Genomic DNA, 20,363 nt, shown 5'->3' with positions numbered 1-20,363 from the left:
TTCCCCGCCGACCCACCACGCCTCACCCCGTCCCGCCTCCGGTCCTCCCTCCATGGAAGCGTTCACCTAAAGCTCATGAATAGTTAGAGCGCCGGTCCGGTCAGGCTCAACGAAAGCCCGACGCTTGTCGCATTGAAGACTCTTTTTGGACCGAAAACATGTTTTTTTTCTTCCCCGCCGACAGCCGTGACGCATTTCCCATTGGCTAGGCAAACTACTGAACAAATGAATCATTCCCCTTCTGGCAATATTCGCCATCGTTCACGTGTTGGGAGACGTACGGCGCCATTGTCATTGATGTCGAAATTTTTGTTGTTGTTGCAGAGCTACAAAAAAAACACTTCAAGTAGTTTCATTCATCAGGTAATAATTGTCATTCATAAAAAAATAGGTATACAGTAAAATAAGTTTTTTTTACGAGGTCACCCAAATGCAGATTGTAACACACACAAGATACTTTTTTTTTTTTTTTTTGGTGTGCTACTATAGCTGCCACCATTGTGCACATACTGAAAGCTAAAAGAAGAAGTCACGTTAACATTCACACAACGCAGGCCGGACCCCAATAAAAGTGTGACGCTGTTGGCTGGGGTGTGCTCGAAAGGGGCCGGGGGCGTGTGGGCTTCTCCCAGCATGTGTGAATGCTTGTCCTCCCTTGAACCTCTCCCTAAAAATACGGCCCAGTGACAAGAGGACCAGCTTTTCATGCCAGTTCGGAGCCAGAGTTGCACTTTTAACCCCCTCGGCCCACTTTGGTGACGTGACATGCATTTATTGACTTTCACTGGTTTCCTAAAAGGATGAAAATGATTGTTGACAGGCTGGTGCTGCTTTTGCTCTGTTTTGTTGTTTTCAGGACTTTTCCGTTGATGTTTGTTTTGGAGAAATTCTAAAAACAAGGTTACTTCGACTCAATAATTATAAATAATAATAATATAAATGTTTTCGGTAATACTAACGAAAACCGATTTCAATTAAAAAAATCAGTTTTTATTTAATATGTGAGTGCATCCATTTTTTAAAATGTATTTATTTATTTATTATTTGTGTTTAAATCTAAAGTCATGTTCTTGTGCGGTGTCGAATATCTTTGGTAAGTTTCGACAAAAGAATGGCAGAAACTTTTTACCAAGACTCATTCAAGTGTGGAAAACAATGCCACAAGTGTACAAAGAACGGTTGATCGTTTTTAATCCATTCATTCACAAATTATTCCGATAATTTACCGCTCACGCTTGTGTGACAGCTCATCAAATTACAGTTCATGTTTTTGTGGTTGCGCCAGCTTGGCGCCGTTTGGATATTGTTTTAGAGAAAATGAATCCGTCATTCAATCTGCTTTTGACATAAAGACAAAAGTCCTGTGTGATTGACCACACCTCCGATCATTGTTTTGCGTTTAATTCTTGACTCAGCGTCGCCCTGTCACTGTTTTCGCCTTGGGACGCCACTTTGGGTAAAAAGGTTCCACGGAAATGTCACGGCCATTCAAAGTGTCATTAGCCCATGATGCCATTCAATTAGCGCCATTAAAATACCTGAATAAGCAGTAGGTAGTCATTTGTGGTGGCAAAAATAAAATAAATGGGATGTTTGTGTGAATTAATAATCCAAGGCGTGCTTAATGGCACCAACGTAGATTGGCCTTTGGCGCCTTTGATTATGTGCGTCTTTAACGATTTTTTTTTAACGGGCTGAGCTAGTAAGCTAGCTAATGTTAGCATCAATAAGAAAAAAACGTGTTTTGAAGAATGATTTGGCGGTTCAATAATACAAAGTAACACAGAGAAGCAATTACAAAAAGGAAATGGTGATCTAATACAATATTGTCTTTTTTATTTTACTGGATTTATTAGTTATTTTATTGGGTTGCTGGTTTTATTAGTTGATTTATTATGTACATCACACCACTTAGAGCTGTGGTTTTGTTTTGTTTTTTTGAAGTGCGCTAGACATAAAGTTGACTTGATCACAGACAAATGAAGTCATTGTCTTTTTAAACGTTTTCAGTATTTTGTCATGTCATGTGACTCGTGGAAATGGAGCACACAACAAACCCAATATTATTTTTTTTTATTTTTTTTAAGGCTTATTGAAATAAAGCGTGATGGTTTCTTACAGAGCAGCTAATCTTTTTTTTTTTGGTTTGAGGCAAATCATTGAAAGAAAAATTGCAAAAACTGCACATTAGATATCATTTATTTATACGTAGCTAGCGACTTGCTAAATGGTTTTCCAGAGAATGACTTTAAAGGCAGCCGGCATGACACACTGACCCAGCAGGTTTAAAAAAAAAAAAAAAAAGAGGCGACTGAGGATCAGATGGCAGCTCCAGGTTTTGCTTTACTGACACAAGGGTTAAGCATGAGATCACAAAATGACTCATGGTGCCATTGCAATCTGCAAGAAACCATTGCAATTAAAGACAAATCAAAAGGTAGTCTGGACTCTCCCCAACACACCCAAGCTTGCAGCAGGCGGCCTTTCTTTGAATCACCAGCCAAAATTGGATTTGATTGAGCTTCAGTGACAGCGCCAAACTTTTGAGGGAGTTTTGGAATGTCTTAGTGGGAAACAAGGAATTAGCGAGCTTTAATACCAAGTAGGGGCAGATAAAAGGCCTATTTTCAAGTTGTGGGGTATTTAAGAGTGCTCTGATACCAGGATCCGATACTTCGTCCAAAAAAAAATTCAATGAATCAACAAAGTAATTAGGGTACTTTTTCAAGGTAATTAGCAACACTGCCCAGTTCCTGCTTTTTGTTTTCACCGCTTCACACAAACTTCCAAATGCCTGCTGGCTGCTTCGCTATCGAGGTTTTTGGTCTTGAACGCAGCACAGTCAATATCTTTCGTGAGAAACCGAACGCCCTTTGATGAGATTAATTACGAGAGTAATTGTAGTCACGCACGCTAATATTACGTATACTCGGCCCGCGGGCATATTTTAGCTAACAAATTAGGTGGGGAAGTTTCTGGTGCACCTGTACCGCTGATGCCTTGGAGGTGAACTCACATCATAACAGTTGGCGACAGAAAAGTGATCGTTCAGGATCTCCCGCTGCTTAAAATACTCATACAAATATTTGCAATGGAGTTCTTCTAAGTACTAACTTAGCAAATGGCTGAGGCAGACGATTATGCTAAGCATGTAGCTAGCTGTCTAGAAACGACAAACACCTTGGGTAACGCTTGCAATACAAATGTCTGCCAAACTTTATATTGCTAAATGAAACAGAAATTTTCAAATGTAAAACTTTAGCCACGGCTGCAACATGCTAACTTTGATGCTAACTTTGAATCCACTCTTAAATTCCCCCCGAGCAGGATTATTTATGAATAATAAACATTTGACGCTTCGGAGAATCTGACAGGAGGGCGAGCAAAGAAATCCTAAATGGGATTTTTCAGCTCGCCAAGCTTTGAAAGGAATGTCTCACTAAAGTTCAATGTTACATAATCCCCCTCGGCCTAAATATTTAATCATGGCATCATCTTGCTTCGACCGCCTTGCCCTTTTTCTTGTCTCAGGGGAAAAATTAAAGCTCACGTTTGGTGTGATCACAGAGACAAGCAGGCATCAGGCGCTTCAGTTACGAGTCGCCTGCCGAGCGTTGCACCGCATGCAAATCTTGTGGCTCCAGGGCCCTCCGTCACGGGAGAACCGGTTTTCCGGAGTTGAACTAGATTCTTGCCCAGGTGGATAAGCTTATCGACGCAATGTTTATGTTGGACGGCGGCCAGAGATGGTGAGCGGCTAAACGTTTCAGGGCCGTCTTTTCAACTTGTGTAGTTCTACAGTTCAAATCTGCTGATCTATTGATTTTTTTAGTTACTGTTTCAAAAAGTGGAAAATGGACGGGCCCTTAACACAATTTTTTTTTTAGGACGATATATTCTCCCAGAAACTTTCACGATAAATGCTATGACAAATGTAGCGTTTGTTTTGTGCCACTGATATAATATTTAATATAAATTATTTTTCAGAAAAAAATCTATTTTAATTCCTCAAGAATATTAATACAATGACATTGAAATGGAGAACTATAAAAAGCATCAACTAAATTACATTTTTTTTTAAATAAATATAACTCAATGACGCTAACGGTCGCTCTGCGTTTAGCTAGCAGCTAGCGAGAGAGACTTGAATCAGTAATGACAAGGAGTGAATCACTCCCGGTACTTTATTATAATAGTTTTTCTTTCATGAGATGTGCGTGAGGTCAAAAGTTAAATTCCTGATTTTGAGAGTCATGATGGACATGGCTATAAAAGGTCCATGTTGCATGTCAAATCTGAATTTTATTTTCAAATATGCCCGGATGACCACGGCTGCGGCGAACGGTCAAGTATGAATCGAGTCGTTCCTCCAGGGTGGAATAAAATAATAAAAATACACAAATTTATGAATAATGCATCCGTCTGGTACATGGAGTTTAAATGTGGTAGCCGGTGGACAAAATTGCAGGACATAAAGGTCATAGTGCATTTTAGATTCTTCCAAAAATGTCACCTGAAGGCTGACCAGCGCCTTTTATGAGTCGTGAAACCACTTAAACGATGTCATGACGGATTTTTGTTGAAGTGGTTTGGATTGTTTTTCGTTTGTTCATGTTTTCCCCGTGTTCGTTCTCATGTCAATTATATGGAAGAGTTCTGCTCAGAGATTATCAGGTTCAAAACGAGGTCACATAGACAGCGGCGGGCTTTTGTAGCCGCGGTGGTTCGTCAGAGCTAGCTGAGCTCTTTTTTGTTTCGTTTCAAGAGATGATAATTTATTACTCTGGATGTTTTTGTGTTTTACTAAGAGGTGGATTTGTAAGGGTTGCTCAGGTAACAATAACACAACAGGATGCGCCTCTATTTCAAAAAGAAAATGCCGGAATGTTTCCGATACTTTTGCCATGATGGAATTTATTGGACATCTGCGATATGGATGAGTGGTTGAGTGATTCCCCTCAGAGGGCTCCCTTTGCTTTCGGTCCCCATGTGGCCAACACACACACACACACACACACACACACACACACACACACACACACACACACACACACACACACATATACACTCATACTTGTAAACAAACCCAGCTGCGATGTGGGCATGCTGGCATTCCGATGCGGCTTCTCATTTGCCGTCATATCATTTTATGATCTTAATTTACCATCCAGCGATAGGACGCGGTTCGACCTTAGAGGAATGCTGCCCTTTTTTTTTTTTTTTTTGGCTTTGCTTACTAATGGTTGACAAATGTCAACTGTAATTTCTAAGGCTTGATGTTAGCAATTAGCCACATGCTATTAGAGCAGTTCAATCTATTTGCACATGTTTTCTTTTCCTTAAAATATGGTATGGAAATCTGGAATTAAAATAAAAAGATATGAAGATTTTAATCATAATTCAATTCATTAACTCACATTTTTTTTAAATTGCAAATAACAAATGCGTTTCTACATGTTTGATACTTTTCCAGTAATCACAAAAATGATATAAAACTTTGATGTAAATACGACATTTCCGTGTATTTTAAATCAGCATGCAATATAAAAAAATGATATAATTATGATAATCAAATAGGACAATGCGAACTTGTTCTATGGTTAGCATCACACCTTTCCTGGCAATTATTTTGCTAGCTTCCTTGAATATTTCAAAAAATATTAACATGAAAATGACATTTTGAAAACTCCCCACACTTCTAGCTTCTTTGTTGACTTTCGGGAACGATTTAATGACTGCTCGGCGTTGCGATGTCACAATGACATTTTGAGAACTTGGATGAAGGAGCGTGCCTACAAACACGGGAGGCGTCCAAGCGCAAAATGCATGCGGCTTCTTTTTTTAGAAGGCCCGCCTTCTATTTCAAGGCGACGGGGGTCGTGACGCCAGACACCGTGGACACCCAGGAACATTCTGACTTGTCAACAGTTCATTATGAACGTCTTTGCTCGCGGGTGAGGTGTCCTAAGGAGAATCTGGACAATGTACTGAATGTCTCATCACGGGTCAGGTCATTTGAAGTCCAGTCCACAAAAACCTCTCGCACCTTTTATGATGAAATCTCGGGGAGGATGGCCGTTTGTGGATGTTTGCAAAAAATATTTTTATATTGTAGCATTTTGCAGTGATTGGAAATCAATGAAAATAATGCGTGATAAATAGTTTGGGGATCATTTTACATCTCTCAGTTTCTTCCTGACTTCCTCTGTTATTAAGCCAGCAGATGATAAGTAAGGGCAGCAAAAGTGGGCTTTGCTTCCCAGATGGAGGTCTCAGATTTGCCGGGGACTTTTGGATCCACACGGGCTTACGTGAGCTTGGTGACATTTTGTAAACAACAGCTGTGTCGATGCCAATGTGCGGGACTTCTTCCCGTTTTATAATATTCCATTTCGAAAGTTGACTTCGGGTGATTTATTGATGAAATGCGAGCCTAACTCATCGGCGGGAGGAAAATAATCGACGGCTGAGACGGAAACTAAGTTTACGAGTGTCGCAAAATCTTTTCCACTGATTTGCTATTCATTTCAGAGATTTCGTATTGAAAATTGACATTTACAGAAAATAAAAAACAGGGACATAATTTAGTGCTGAATGTACCAGTAAATAAACTCATGACCAGAACTGATATTATTATGTTTTTATGAATACTGCTTTGTCATAAAGATGAGGATTCTATGAAACTGCAAAAATGAGTCACTTTATTAAATATGAGAATGAACTCCGCCATGGGTCACTGCCCCCAGTTAGCCTCGATGCAAGCAGGCTATTAGAAATTGTGATTTTTTTTTTTCACAATTTCTTGTAGTTCACAGTTTTTTGAGACTACTTTGGAGTAGGCGCAAGAAAAAAAAAAATCTGCCCCCGAAAGCCCGTATAATTTAGCAACATGAAATTTGTCCATCATGAGTAGACCCACAAAAACAGTCACATGGAGTCATGCCCTAAAACATAATAGACGTTTTGGTTTGAAGCTGCCACTTCAAGATTCAAGAGTTTTTTTATTCACCATGTTTGAGCGTGCCAAACAAGGAATTTGTCTTTTAAGGTCAAATGGGCGACAGTATTTCTAGGAATCTTGGGGACTTTTTTTTGCGGTTGCCACTGAATTTGAACCATGTATTCTAGGAAATATATCTACAAACAACCGCTTGTTTTTGTATTAGCGTAGCTTTTGTATGAGCGTAGCTTGATGATCGACAGAGCAAATTGGGTTCACATTACTGTCTATATAAGTTTTTTTTTAAGCATCCAGGCTTAATTGATCTCCTTCGTGACATTATTTGAATAAAATGTTCTTGACGCAATTACTAGTTTCCTATTAGGAACGCTTCGTCGCCATCTTGTTTCCAAAAGCGCCATAACTCGGTCCACGAAATAAAAAACGTGAATGAGTGAAGTTGTAACGACGTGCGGGGTTTGACTGTAATGACAACGGTCCAATTCTTGACTAAAAACCCGCTATTTAAAGACGGGGTATTTTTCTAAGAGTCACGTAGCGGAAAACGATTAGAAAGTGTCGCTTCAGAGATCCCCCGCCTTCATTACGGCTAATTGGATTGAGCGAGGGCCCACTCATTGGCCCACATTTATGCATTGACACCACGTTTAAGGCGCTTAATGTGAAAGGCAGCGATAGCACGGGAATGACATGTAAGCCTCACAATCCAAAAGGATGTTCGAAGACTTTCAGAGGTGGGGTAGAAGGGAAAAGGGGAGCGGGGGCGGGCGGCTTGGCGCTGACATAATCTCCGTGATGCTAAAACGGAGTGACACGGAGCGCGCGGGATCGACGTAGCATGTCGATCCCCGTGAGACGTTTCTATCGACGGCCTCCCCCCCCCCACCTTCATGCTAACCTGACAAAAAGTTTGAAGGAATATTGGAGGCAAGCAGGTTCTCTTGGCAAATTGCACTCTGCTGCTTGGAAATATGCACGACTGGCGATGTGTACGCGCTTGACCTAGAAAACGCTGCCTGTGCAGCTGCACTCACAGTGCAAGTCTGATTTTCATAATGGGACTGCATACAGTGTCGTAGTTGTGTGAGCTACTTACTGCATCATTTGACAAGATTCAGAGATTTAAAGTATTAGATGAGTGATACTTAAAGTTCAGTAAATAAGTGTTATTAAAATCCCTGTAAAATGAAAATAATGTCTTCTAAATTTGACACGCCACAGTGTTTTGTATCCCTGGCTAGCATAACGCTGGCAAATGGGAATAGTCAAGAAAAATGGCCAAGTACTTATAAAAAAGGTTTTATGTAGCTCTGGGAGCATATTGGCCTGGTTTTGAAACATTTTGTATTTTTCTGAAACACTACTTTAGGTTTTGTGCGACTTTAAAGCGTGTTTTCCCAAATATTTTGGCCAGATTTAGCGCTAATTTGTTATGACTTTTGAGACCTGGAACATTCCCATATATGTATAATATACTGTATAAATTCTCTAATTTGCTTCTGAGAAACATTTTGTATGCTATTTTCAAGTCACGCTAACTTATTAGCCAACATGGTGGTTAGCTTGTTTGCTAACTTGACAGTTTCTCCGAAGAAGACCTAAACAAATTCATTATCGATGGAAGTAAGATTACAATTGTGATAAATCAGTCTTAATTAATGACTTTTCTTTGCATTGCCACATTTAAACTGACCAAGTCATGAAAATGAATCAGTAATAAATCAGAAAATAAAGCTAGCATTGGTTCCAGCCATCCTCAGCCGTGGCGTTTATCAGCGTCTGCAGCCTTTTCAATAAAGCCCTCGTTATATTTAGACACTTTATAACCCTACCTGTCTGTAAACAGGAAGTCGGGCAGATTACGGCCAACCATCTGGACATTAATACACAATGAAGAGCCAAAAGCCATTTTGGCGCTCACAGAGTAAGACTTGTTATTCATTTGCGTGGGATTCAGTGTGCAAACGGCGGCGCACGTATCTTCTAAAATGTATTTGCACATCTTAATGATTCTTCTCTTCATACTGCAGCTAATTTTTTGCGTCTCATAGTTGTTTATGCATAGCGCCGTAATCCTATTATGCTCACGATGAGACCCTTGTGACAGTGGAATGACTTTGTTTTAAAAATAGCAAATGCAATGAGAGGAAATACAGAAAATGTACACGCTCATATGATGAGGTTAACACGCCCACTTGATCCCTTTTTGTGACTTTAAAGACAGATTTTGCAATTTAGGGTCAAGCTTTGTGGCTCCGGCGTTTCAGTTTTTGCGCAAATTCAAAAATAAACATTTTCACACGTCTCATAAAGAAGTAAAAACGCAAAAGAGCAAAGTGGCAAGTGAATGACTCAACAGTTTTCCTTTCCGTGGAAACGTGGCGTAATTCCCAGCCAGAGGAGTGTTAGCTTGGGCGATAACTGCGTTTGAACGGCGTCTTTGTGCCAAAGCCAGATTTGATGATTAATTAAAAGGGGCGGGGCCGGGGGAATAAATGACAAGTTTGTGGAGAGAAGTTCATACATGCACGTCTGTGCCGGCGAAACACGAGCTTAACACATGACTGTGGCAGCTTCGGGCGAGAGGCCAAGGACGCTCGGGTCAGATGACAGCGAGCGCGTAAGGTTGCATTTCCAACACGCTCGTCTTCCATCCATACGAGTAGCCTTACATGCTACGTTAGCATTAATGCTAAGTCTGGCCGAAGAGAGTTCAGTTTGAGGATTCCAACGTCCGTCCAAAGGTTTTAAGAAACCTAAATGATTAAATAGTCGTGGTGGGACGACACTGGGACTTCTTAATGTAATGTTTTTTCAGATGGAACTTTTTCAGTATTGCCCGACGTGTCCTTCAATCCCGAAATCCCCAGCAGACCTGCTGGGAGACTGTGGAAAAGGGCATCCACATGCACCACTGCAAATGCCGCGCCTTATTAAATATACATCACAAAAGTGTGAGGCAGCTTTCACCTGAGTCAAGGTCACCCCGACATGACCCGGGTTGGCTTTCTACCTATCTGCTTTGAAGAGCGAGTCGTTGACTAATGGACGAGTCGACTTTATGTCGGAGTTTAAAGCTTGAAGTCAACTAATCATTCATGTTTCGGGCATCCCGTCTTTTAATTTGCCAATTTACTGCGGTTAAATAAATTGTTAGCTAATAGCATATAGCCTAGCACTGCTAGGCCGAATAAATTGCAATTGTTTCCGCAAGTGGTTCGTTAGTCTCAGAGGAAAATAGGCAAAGCTGCTTGTGTACTTGATTGCACAAATGATAAAAAAATGGAATAAATCCAAGCAAGGTCATATGTAATGCCGTCACTGAACACACAAGAGTATCTAACGATTAGCTAATTGAAAGCTAGCTGACTTTACATTCTCATTTGCTGACTTCTCACAGATACTTTGGACGAATTTGGCGTTTTGGATGGGTTTAGATATTGAAAAAATATTTGGTTGTTTGTACTTAATAGGCATTTTTCTAATTTCTGGCCAAACGTAGCTAACTGGCTAAACGTAGATACAACTTCTGAATGCTATGAAAATAACTAAGGTGCTAAAAATGATGGTGGTTTTTTTTTTGTGTGGCAAATCCTAGCTTTTATTGAGCCTTCGGTTAGCCTGGTGCCGCTCATGTTGCGGTAAAAGGTTCTGAATGCAATTAATGCTCATCCTTTTGTACCATTTCCAAGTAAACTCTCGTGAGGACATTCTGTCCATATGCGCGGACAGCGGTTTTCGCTTTTTGCGGTATTTTTTCAGTCAAAGCTAATAGCGTTATGTCCCTCAGCAGGTGCTGCATTGTTCATCCGTCGGCCATCTGGGCCCGTAATCCTTCGGAGGTGAACAAACTGAATTTGAAAAAGGTCACTGCGCAGACACTTTTAGCTTAACCACACCACTCCCATGTGAGTGTGTGTGTGTTTTTTACCCTACAACTTTCTTTTCCTAGCGTATTTTGTGCTAGCTTAGCAGGTCGCAATCTTAGCTTAATGTTGACATTTTATAAAAGTGATGTCTACTTCCTGTAATCCTGTCATTCCGTTTCATGCTCTCTCCGTATCGAAATGTCATCATTCAATTTTTGAATTTGATCAAAATGTGGCTGTAAACTTTAACTCAGTTAGCATTAGCTTAGCGTTAATATTGATAGACCAAATTGATAGGAATCAGGCATCCATACACCCTTTAGTATTTTTGAGGGGGATAAACAGCATGACAAAATCTGCTGATAAATCAAAATGGCAGTCACACAAAGTCACATGGACGCACAGTTAAAACGATGCAAGTCCATCACGTCCATCTCTGTCTCCACGCATATTTCTTTGCTGACTGCGTGCCGTCAGTTACTTCCCAGGCGCTGACGAGCGAGCACTTCTCGAGCCGACGTGCAGAATGTGCAATGGCGGTGCTAACCGCCTGGACGGGAGCCAGCTGCTTACAGCCCACTTCTTTTTGGTCTTGGAGGTTTTTGCAGCCGTCCGACTTCAGCCGGCCGCTCGGCTGTTAAGTGGACAAACAATAAACACCCCCGACGTGGCTAAATTTAGCCGTCATTTAGTCGGTCTGAGTGTGTGTGTGCGTAAAATCCACCGAGTCTAAGGTCTGCTCAAACCACGTTGGGATGCTAAATGACCGGTGGCAATAGAGAATGATGACATGTGACAGTGACTGCACAGGCTCGCTGGTAACATGTGTCAGCCGACGTTAACCCACATTTGGCGTCAGGCCTTTTTTCCCCCTTGTCACATGTGAGATGGAAAGGTCGGCGTTTGAAAGGGATGCTTTTTGGCATGTTCACTTTGACTTTGCCCACTTGCTTTTTTGATGTTGAGGTATCTATCATCCAACCATCCATTTTCTGTTTTTGTTAGAATTGCTGGTGAGCTTGTGCCTATTCCAGCTGACTTTTAGCAATAAAAGCAGGGCACGCCCTGAAGTGGTTGTTATCACATCAGTCCATGGTGCTAGTCTTTCTAAAAGCCCTTTCATTTGAAGAAGATAGGTAAACACAAGCTAACTCAAAACAAGCTAATTTCAACAACACAATAAATCGGTTGGGTAAAGTATACTGTAATTTTTTTTATCCTATTTTAGCAAATGAATGTCACAGACTTAATTATTACCTAGAAACTGTTTTGATTTGTGGGGAAAAAAAATGCATTTAGTTGTTACGGGGCAAACCTTTGCATTATAATGCTCAATTTGGAGAGCAGTGTACGAGGAGTGCGCTTTTGTGTGCGCGTGCATGCGCGGTGTCGGGGTGGCTCGGGTCAAGGCTGATCCCTTTCAACATAATCTTCCTCTCCAGGGATTTGTCCCGCCGGGGACCTCTAAGCTCTCTGAGGTCACCTGTTGCCCGGACCCAATCAGTCATGCGCCGTGCGGGAGAAAGCGACGTAAGCATTAAAGCCGGACGCACACCGGCTAGTTTTCACGACTTGCCGACCTTCTGTAATTAATTTGGCTGAGATGTCGTTGCAGTCAGAATTAGTGGCATGCTAACGCTAACACTCAAAAATGCAAGAGCGGCTCGGGGCCAACTGTAATTTGTTTGCAATTGTCCGGTTCCTTCTCGGCAAGTGAGGTGTGCGGCTGGCTTCAAAATCAAAGTCTGAAGTTGATCCACGCCGACCCAGTGCAGCTTTGAAGCGCGGTGTTTATGCTACGTGCCTATTTTGGGAGATTTTGGCTGACAAGCAGGGATCTTTGTCTTCTTATCATGGACATTCCAACACGTGTTAATCATTTTGCCAGTTTCCATTGTTTCCGAGGAGACCGCGCCACCCTCCGTGCGGCTGTTTGCTTCCGTTTTAAACGGCCAGCTAAAAACAGCCGTGGCCAAGGATCAATAGCAGATGAGCGCACGTGAGGCGCACGTGAAGCACCGACCCCTTGGCGCTGCTAAAGATATTTCCAAAAAATAAATAATCTGTGCCGTTGGGGATGGCTCAATGAGGCGGCGAAAGAGTTGCGCGGATGAATAGCGCTATTGTTTTAATAGAGGGTAATTTATCTTTTTCAGTCATTATTTCCTTTTTGCCTGGGCAAAAGGCATTGGACTACAATATGCCAAAGTAGCTAATACGATTTAACTAAGTTACTTTTAACATCAAGTTCAGTTTATTTTTTGGAGGTAACACTAAATGTGGAAGACATTAAAAATGGCTTCCGATGCCCTCTGGCGCCCCCTCTGGCCTGAAGAGCCCGCGTAGAGTTGGCATTTAAGTTCGAGACAGATTTTAAATGGTCACTTTTAGTTTGTCGTGGCTCTTGAGCGTCTCGCTGCCCGCGGCCTGAACCAGCTCCCCCGGGAGGCTCCGACTGTGCGTGAGTGTGTGATTGCTTTTGTTTACACTCCAAACAGTCTTGTCTTTGTTCATGAGAGTGATGATCATGATTTTGTGTTTTTGGGAAAGGTCACTCGAAGTTTGCGTGCATAAACGTGGCTGGTAGGTCGCAATCATGACATCACGTGTCACATTAAAATGACATCCTGCAAAAATCAGGAGACATATGGTATGTTGGTGTGCCATCAAAATAATTCCGAGGCCCATATAGAAGGAAAAAATGCAAATGAGTAAAGTTGGCATCCACCTTGAGAGCGTAATGAAGTAGCAAAGTCACAAAGGGGAAGTCTCGCCTTTCGGTCGAACCGGGTGCCAGTCGGTCCAGCCAGCGCGATGCCAGGGTCACCTTGGCGAAGGTAACCCAATCCCCTTAGGCTCTCCTGTGCCCTCTCTCTGTGTCTCTCTCTGTTCTCCTCTGCCGAATGGGGGTCAACCTAAATGTTTAGACGGTCTTATGTAAGCTCCCTCCCTCCCTCCCTTCCTCTCCTCCACTTCCCCCCCTTTCAGTTTTGCTATGTTCGCTTTGCCAATATGCAAAGTCGAGGGCGGTATAAATAGATTTCGAGGTGTGCTTGGGTGTGTAAAGTCAAGGATGAGTGACTAAGCATGTACAGTTGACACATCTGATATTTCAAAGTCTGCATATTTCATGTGGAAATATTATCTATCTATCCATCTATCCATCTATCTATCTCGCGAGCTGGCTAGCTAGCTAGCTGGCTTGCTATTTATCTATCTGTTTATTTATCTATCCGCTTATTTATCTATCCCTTTATCGTCCTTGCTTCCAATTGTACTTGCTTGTGTCGTACTATTCGCAATGTCCGAATGACGAATAAAAGCGCTGAAAAGGCCGGAGCAAGGTCGAGCCGGACTAATCTCAGCAAACAGATGCGCGGCAAGTCAAAGTCACGGCGATGGTGGCGACGTCAGCGAGATAACATTGTTAGGGCCCAATAATGAGCCGTGAGGTGGCGGCGGAGGTCGGCCGGGCTCACGTGGTCCCGACGAACCCCGCTGACCCACATAAGCACATTAGCGAGTCTGCCGCATCTGTAAACAAACAGCTAAAGTGCACAAACACACACACACACACACTAATGTACAGAAGAAGTCGTGCAGAACAACAGTGAATTCGTTGCGCACGTAGGCCAGCCGTTTGTGGCCACATAAAAGCAAAACCAGGCTGATTTCTCGATTCTAATTTATTATTTATATTAGTATTAATTTACAAGTAATGTGGATTTCATTTCCAAAATGGCCGCCTTCCTGCTCAATTTCTCTCATGGGTCCCTCTGACTATTTAGTCTTTTTTTTAATAGATCAAATATCAGACTGATGGATGAATTTATTTATTTGTGTATTTATTTATTTAAGCCTCTTTTTTTTTATGGAAATGGCTTCCAAAATGACTTCTTCCAACAAAACTTTGTAGAATTTCCTTGAGACTTATTTGCGCATCCAATTAAGCTTGACCCATGTATCTGATTTCAGTACTAGCGTTAGCCACCGCTACCTGTCTAGGCAGCTTCTATCATTATTTATATTGGATGATGTGGAACAGGCAAGGCAGCAATGACATAAAAAAAAAAAAAGCCACTAGCATCCGCAAGACAGCTTCTGCAGCCATGTTGCCAGGCTACAAGTTACTGTAACGTCCATGATGGAGTGGCTTTGAGTGGAAGCTGTGATGAATCACTTTTGGGACTTCCCTGCTGCAAGGCCTTTTTTTTTTTCCCAGCGTGCAGATTACTTGAGGAAAAGCTAGAGGATAAGTCTCGGCCCAAACATCGTCGTGTGTTACAGCGGGCCTTAGCTTCTATTCTTATCCTGCGTGTAAGCAGCCCCCCCCCCCCCTCTCCGGTCTAAGAAGAACCGGAGGCCTTGTGTACCCGCGCCGGTCGGGGGAAATAAACATCAGCAACACCAGTTAGCTCTCTTTGTGTGTTATCTTTAAGAGATGAAAGGACGCAGAAAACAATGAAGCGGCCGCCTTGGGCTTTCTGCGGGGAAGGAAGAAAATAAAAGGAAAACAAGAGGGAGAAGAAAAAAAAAAAAATAGCAAGCGCAGCGAAGAATGAGACCTTTTGATCCGTGCAGTTGGTCCCATTGAGTGAAACGCGTTGTTGGAAATCGAGACAAGACGAGGGTCTGGGTGGAAAGATCTCAGTTCACAACATCGGAGGGTGGCATGGTCGCACGACGTGTGATGAAAAGGAAATTTTCCGGGATTCGAACCTCGGCCCTTTCTAACATGTGCCAACAAATGCTGTGTGAAATATGGATTGTTTTTTTTGTGCCAACTTGTCTCCATTTTCAGCAGTAAAAAGTTCATATTTCCTCCATAATTCATTTATTTTTTCCATGGACAATTATTCCGTCCACTGAAAATGACATCACATCTACTCAACGACCAATCACAGCTCACCTCGCTGATGTCACATGACCACAACCAGAAAAGGTTTTCTTTATGAATCACTCCTTATCTTGCTTGTTTGTATCATTTGGATCAATTTCGAGTCGAGCAACCTTCACACCAGCTGCTTAGTCAGGTAGCGGCTGGTGTTTAGTTTGGAGCTTTTTTTTTTTTTTGTTTGTGCACAGTCACTGCAGCCTGTCAGCTCTGCTTTCGTAAGCGGGCAGTGACTGACCTATATACTCCTCTGGGGGAGGGAAAGTCACCTTGCTGCCGGACGGGCAGACCGGCTGGCTCTTTAGACGAGTCGGGCCGCACGTGTCGTGTGTGTTTGCCTTTCGTCACGGTGCGGAGCGATTGATTGTGATGTCAACGCCCGCGACCGTGTGATAAGGCCCGGTATGGCTTGCGTGTGTGTTCTGTAGATTAACATGCTGAAAAACATGGCTGGACGTGGATTGGATTTGCACACACACACTGACATTATGGGGAATGACACGGCCCCGTGCCAGGGAGTCAGACAAACACCTCACCAGAGACTCCTCTAAGCGTCCTAACAAATTGAATGTGTGTGTAGATGGACGAGGGGGAATTAGATCAGCGCTCCTGATTGCAAGCGAGTGCACGGCCGACGCGGGAGCCCTTCCCAGCTTGGAGGAAATGCGAGAGAGCGAGAGAGAGAGAGAGAGGTTGGCAGCTGCCTTGATGAAGGATGGAAGGAGAATGTTAACCAGACAATCACCTTGCATCTCATTGATTTAGATGCTAGAGGGGCAATTAGTACAGCAAAGAAGAGGGAAGCTGAGGCCACTTTGGATGTTTTGATACAAGGTGTTCTCATCGGTGTGTACATGTGTGTGTGTCTGCACGCAACGTTCGTGCGGGTTATTCGAGTATCCCATTTAAAGGGCACTGGGCGAAATGCTTGAAAATCAGCCATCGCGGAAAATGATATTTTTACAATGAAGAAAGTAGAAGTTGCCTGGTTGGGTAGCGGTGGCTAACAGGAACTAGCGGGCACTCCGCAAACTGCCTGGTCGGGTTGCGGCCGGGATTTTTAACATGCTGGGGAGTCACCAATGTCTGATGTATTTGTGTTATGTCCTTGCAGCTCGCCGCTCAGGCAACCTTCCTCGACAGCCAAGGTGTGCCTAGTGTGCGGGGACGAAGCGTCGGGCTGCCATTACGGCGTGGTGACGTGCGGCAGCTGCAAAGTCTTCTTCAAAAGAGCCGTGGAAGGTAGGATGCTAAACTTGTATCGGACGGAGAAAACGATTGCCCTAATTTTGGCGGGAGGTTGAAAAAGGGGGTGCAAGATTACAAGTGGCGTCTTGGTCTGGTATATTATTAATGTTGCATCGTGGCTGTTTTCATTTTTGGTGGGTCTTTGGAGATGAGAAAAAAAAAATCACAAGGTCACATGTGAAATTGAACAAGAAGTTTTTGGTTGGAAGGAGCCATTTTGGGACCTAATTCTATTTAAAAGAAAAAAGATTAGGAAGGAAAAACGATGAACCCCAGAATGATTTCCTTACATGAAGGTATTTTTTAATATCCCTTGAGGGGTGGTTACTGTACTAGAGAGCTTTTCATTGCTGTTGTTTTGCTTACACCCCAAAAAAAAAAAATCACTGTGAAAAAGGGCGATGTGAGGTCAGGTTCAATTTGTTCTCTTAACATTTAAGTGGTTATTTTTTTTCATTTGATGAATAAAAAGCAGAGCCGCTGTGGCAATCGGCCGCCTTGGGGTGTTTTCCTGACAATTTCAACAAGAGCAATTGCGCCCTTTCCAAATCAAATGCCCATTTAAGCCTGATGATGTTTACACACCGTCGCCAGGGAGACCGACCGGCCGACCGACTCCCCGTCCTACACCTTCACCGTCCGAAAATAACAACGGCAAAAAAGGATGGCTGTTTCTCGACAGCCGCCGTTACGAGGGCACTCCGTGAAGGTTGGCGGCCATCGCAACTCGCCTGACCCCTCCCCGTCATCTCCAGCCCAAAGTGTATAGAGAGAGGAAGCGATGCGGCCAAGCGAGGAGAGACAGAGGACAGCCAGGCAGCGTTGAGGAAGGACGAAGGAAAAGTCAGACAGATAACGAGGCGGGGGGAATTGAGAGGGATGGGAAGCCATGCGTCAGCACCGTGACATCCCGCCCCGCCCACCCCTTTTTTATTGCACTATTTTCCCCCTCGGAGTGGCCAATGGAGATGAACAGCAGAGAGCGGGCATGTGTACAAGGGGAACAGAGAAGACTCTGACCCTCAGTTTGATTTCTTTCGGCACTTCCTGCCCGGAGGGGGTGCGACGAATAGCCGACTCATAACTGCAAAAGTAATTAGCATTCAACGCTTGCACTCGTCTGACTGCGGCGGGTAAACTACTAAAGCTGGACCAAAACACGTTTGAAGATTTTTTATTCCCCCATAATGAGTCCACGAAACTTCAACAGAAAATTCAGGACTCGCATTATTTTTGCCATATTGTGTCATTACCAAGGAAACTTAATTCTGCGGTTGTCGGCCATTTTGTTTTGAAGTAGCAATTTCAGAGTAAAGCTATAAAAACGGGGTCTAGATTTTTATTTTTATTTTTTTTGAAGCAGGCATTTTTGTGGTGAATAACACGAAAAAGGACGCAGGGAAAAAAATGAGCTTCCGTCACCAGTTTCACCAATCCACACAAAATTTGGTGGTCATGTCTGTCAAAGTCTCTAGGACCCATGCCCGAAATTAAACAGGAAATTGGTCATTGGGGTTGAGGCAGGCATTTTGGAGCCAACTCCATGAAAAGGGGCCAGGAAAAGAAAATCAAAGTCCCTCTTACCGGTCTCGCTAATTAAGACGAAATTTGGTGGACGTGTTTATCAATAGAATAGGCACGGAAGAGTCTCAAGAAAATCAAACATGGTGATTTCTAATTGACGCAGCCTTTCCATTTTAACTTCTGCCCATCATCTGGCATTTCTTTCCCAACATGACACGTTAAAAAAAACCTCGCATTGTTGTTGTTAATGAACTGCGGAAACGGCCAAACGCTTCTCCTGTTGAGTTTTTTCTCTCTACATTTTAATAAAGAACAGCTGCGCCCAATAAACAGCTCCATGCGGTGCTGCGCATCGGCGTCGGGACGCCAGCGCATTATTCACATGTCATCAGCGGCTTGGCGCGTCGGCGCTCGGTAATAATATTCCCCTTTTAGCCCGCCTGGCTTGTTTTTGCCAGTCACTCTTATTGAAGCGCAAAGATTTACTAACGGCAACAGCCCCGCCGCCTTGCTAAAAAGCCAAGGCTTGCCAGTCCGCTTACGTCTCCCACTGGCAAAAAAAGAGAGGTCAGGCGAGGACGCTGGCTTGCGCTGTCGGGGCGTCCAATCGCTCCTTTTTTCCCAGCTCGGGACGGGGCCTCCCACGGAACTGAATGGCTCAGGTTGTGTGTGTGTGTGTGTGTGTTTGGGGGGGTTATGTAACAACAGCTGGAGCGCAGCCACCTCGCCAACACGTCTAGCAACATACAAGTCGTAATCGCGAAGGATCCAGACGCTTGCACACATTCGTGTTCAGGCAAGTGTGTGTTGCAGGAGTAACGATACTGTAAGCGTGTGTGTGTGTGTGACCCACATTGTTGGAAGGTATTTGGGTTAGAGGCAGCAGGCTCTGTTCAATGCAGCTTGGAAAATAGACTGTAAGCATGTATGGGTTCAGCTCCAGGGCGCCCCCTAGAGTTTTACACCAAAGAAGCTAAGCTAACATGCTACATTTTACGAGGAAGGCCTGAACACATCTGTGAAAAGGGCAACTCATGACTGAAGTCATTCTTTTCAAAGAGGTTGGTCGTCCGCCTCAAGCAATTGACACTTTTTATGTAAATCGATTAATGCATCATCAGGTTGTCGATGATTTTAGCACGCGGGGTGATAAAAGCGGCGGCGTTGAATGGCGTCTCTTGTACTATAGAGTCGGGGGCAGCCCCTTGTTTCCTCGAGGCTTCAAACGTTGCTGTGTCTTTAAAAATAAAATGTCAGCTTGGCTTTACTTCAAAAAAAAGTCTGTGCGCGTGGTGTATTTTTTTTTTTGAAGTGTGTGTTTCCCTTACAGTGATGTAACAGGATGCAGCGATACACAAGAGTGGGTGATTACTAAGAGCAACATTACATAATTCACAATATATTTGGGGTATATGAAAATAGAGAAATAAATCATCCCAAAAATATATATAAATATTACAGCTGTTTACAAATAATGAAAAAAATATTTTGACATTTTCCAAGCCAGCTTTTTCCACTTCAAGTGTATTTTTGCAAAATGTAGTCACGCTTGGAAGAAGATGGGAATTTTTTTTTGTCACTGGTCAACTAAGCAGCCAGTACTTGCCAGAAATTCCTGCATGTCAGCTTCTTTGCAATTTTTGGGGGGATTTTTTAAATCAATTTTTTAAAATTTTTTCTTACGTTAAATACTACCTGACAAAGTATCTAAGACATCTTTCTTGTACTGAAGGCAACAGAATACTCCCAAAATATTTGTTACATATTATTTTTAAATAATATTAACATTGATAATAATAATAATAATAATAATAATAATAATAATAATAAACGCAATTGGATATTCCACCAAATATCAGGCATTGAG

At 42.9% G+C, this 20,363-nt stretch overlaps 1 protein-coding gene across 1 annotated transcript in view; it reads left to right on the top strand.

The window, feature by feature from the left end:
* Nucleotides 1-20,363, top strand: part of nr3c2 (nuclear receptor subfamily 3, group C, member 2) — a 35,500-nt gene that overhangs the window by 5,746 nt on the left and 9,391 nt on the right. The window contains exon 3 of the mRNA XM_088373604.1: nucleotides 16,839-16,966. Within this exon, the coding sequence (XP_088229730.1) occupies nucleotides 16,839-16,966 (128 nt within the window). The remainder of the gene's footprint in view (nucleotides 1-16,838; nucleotides 16,967-20,363) is intronic.

Source organism: Syngnathus floridae, chromosome 4, assembly GCF_059516105.1.
Source record: "Syngnathus floridae isolate MCC-2025c chromosome 4, RoL_Sflo_1.0, whole genome shotgun sequence".
In the NCBI taxonomy this organism is placed as follows: Eukaryota; Metazoa; Chordata; class Actinopteri; order Syngnathiformes; family Syngnathidae; genus Syngnathus; species Syngnathus floridae.
The sequence above is the reverse complement of the archived record's forward strand: the minus strand, read 5'-3'. Positions and strand labels throughout refer to the sequence as shown.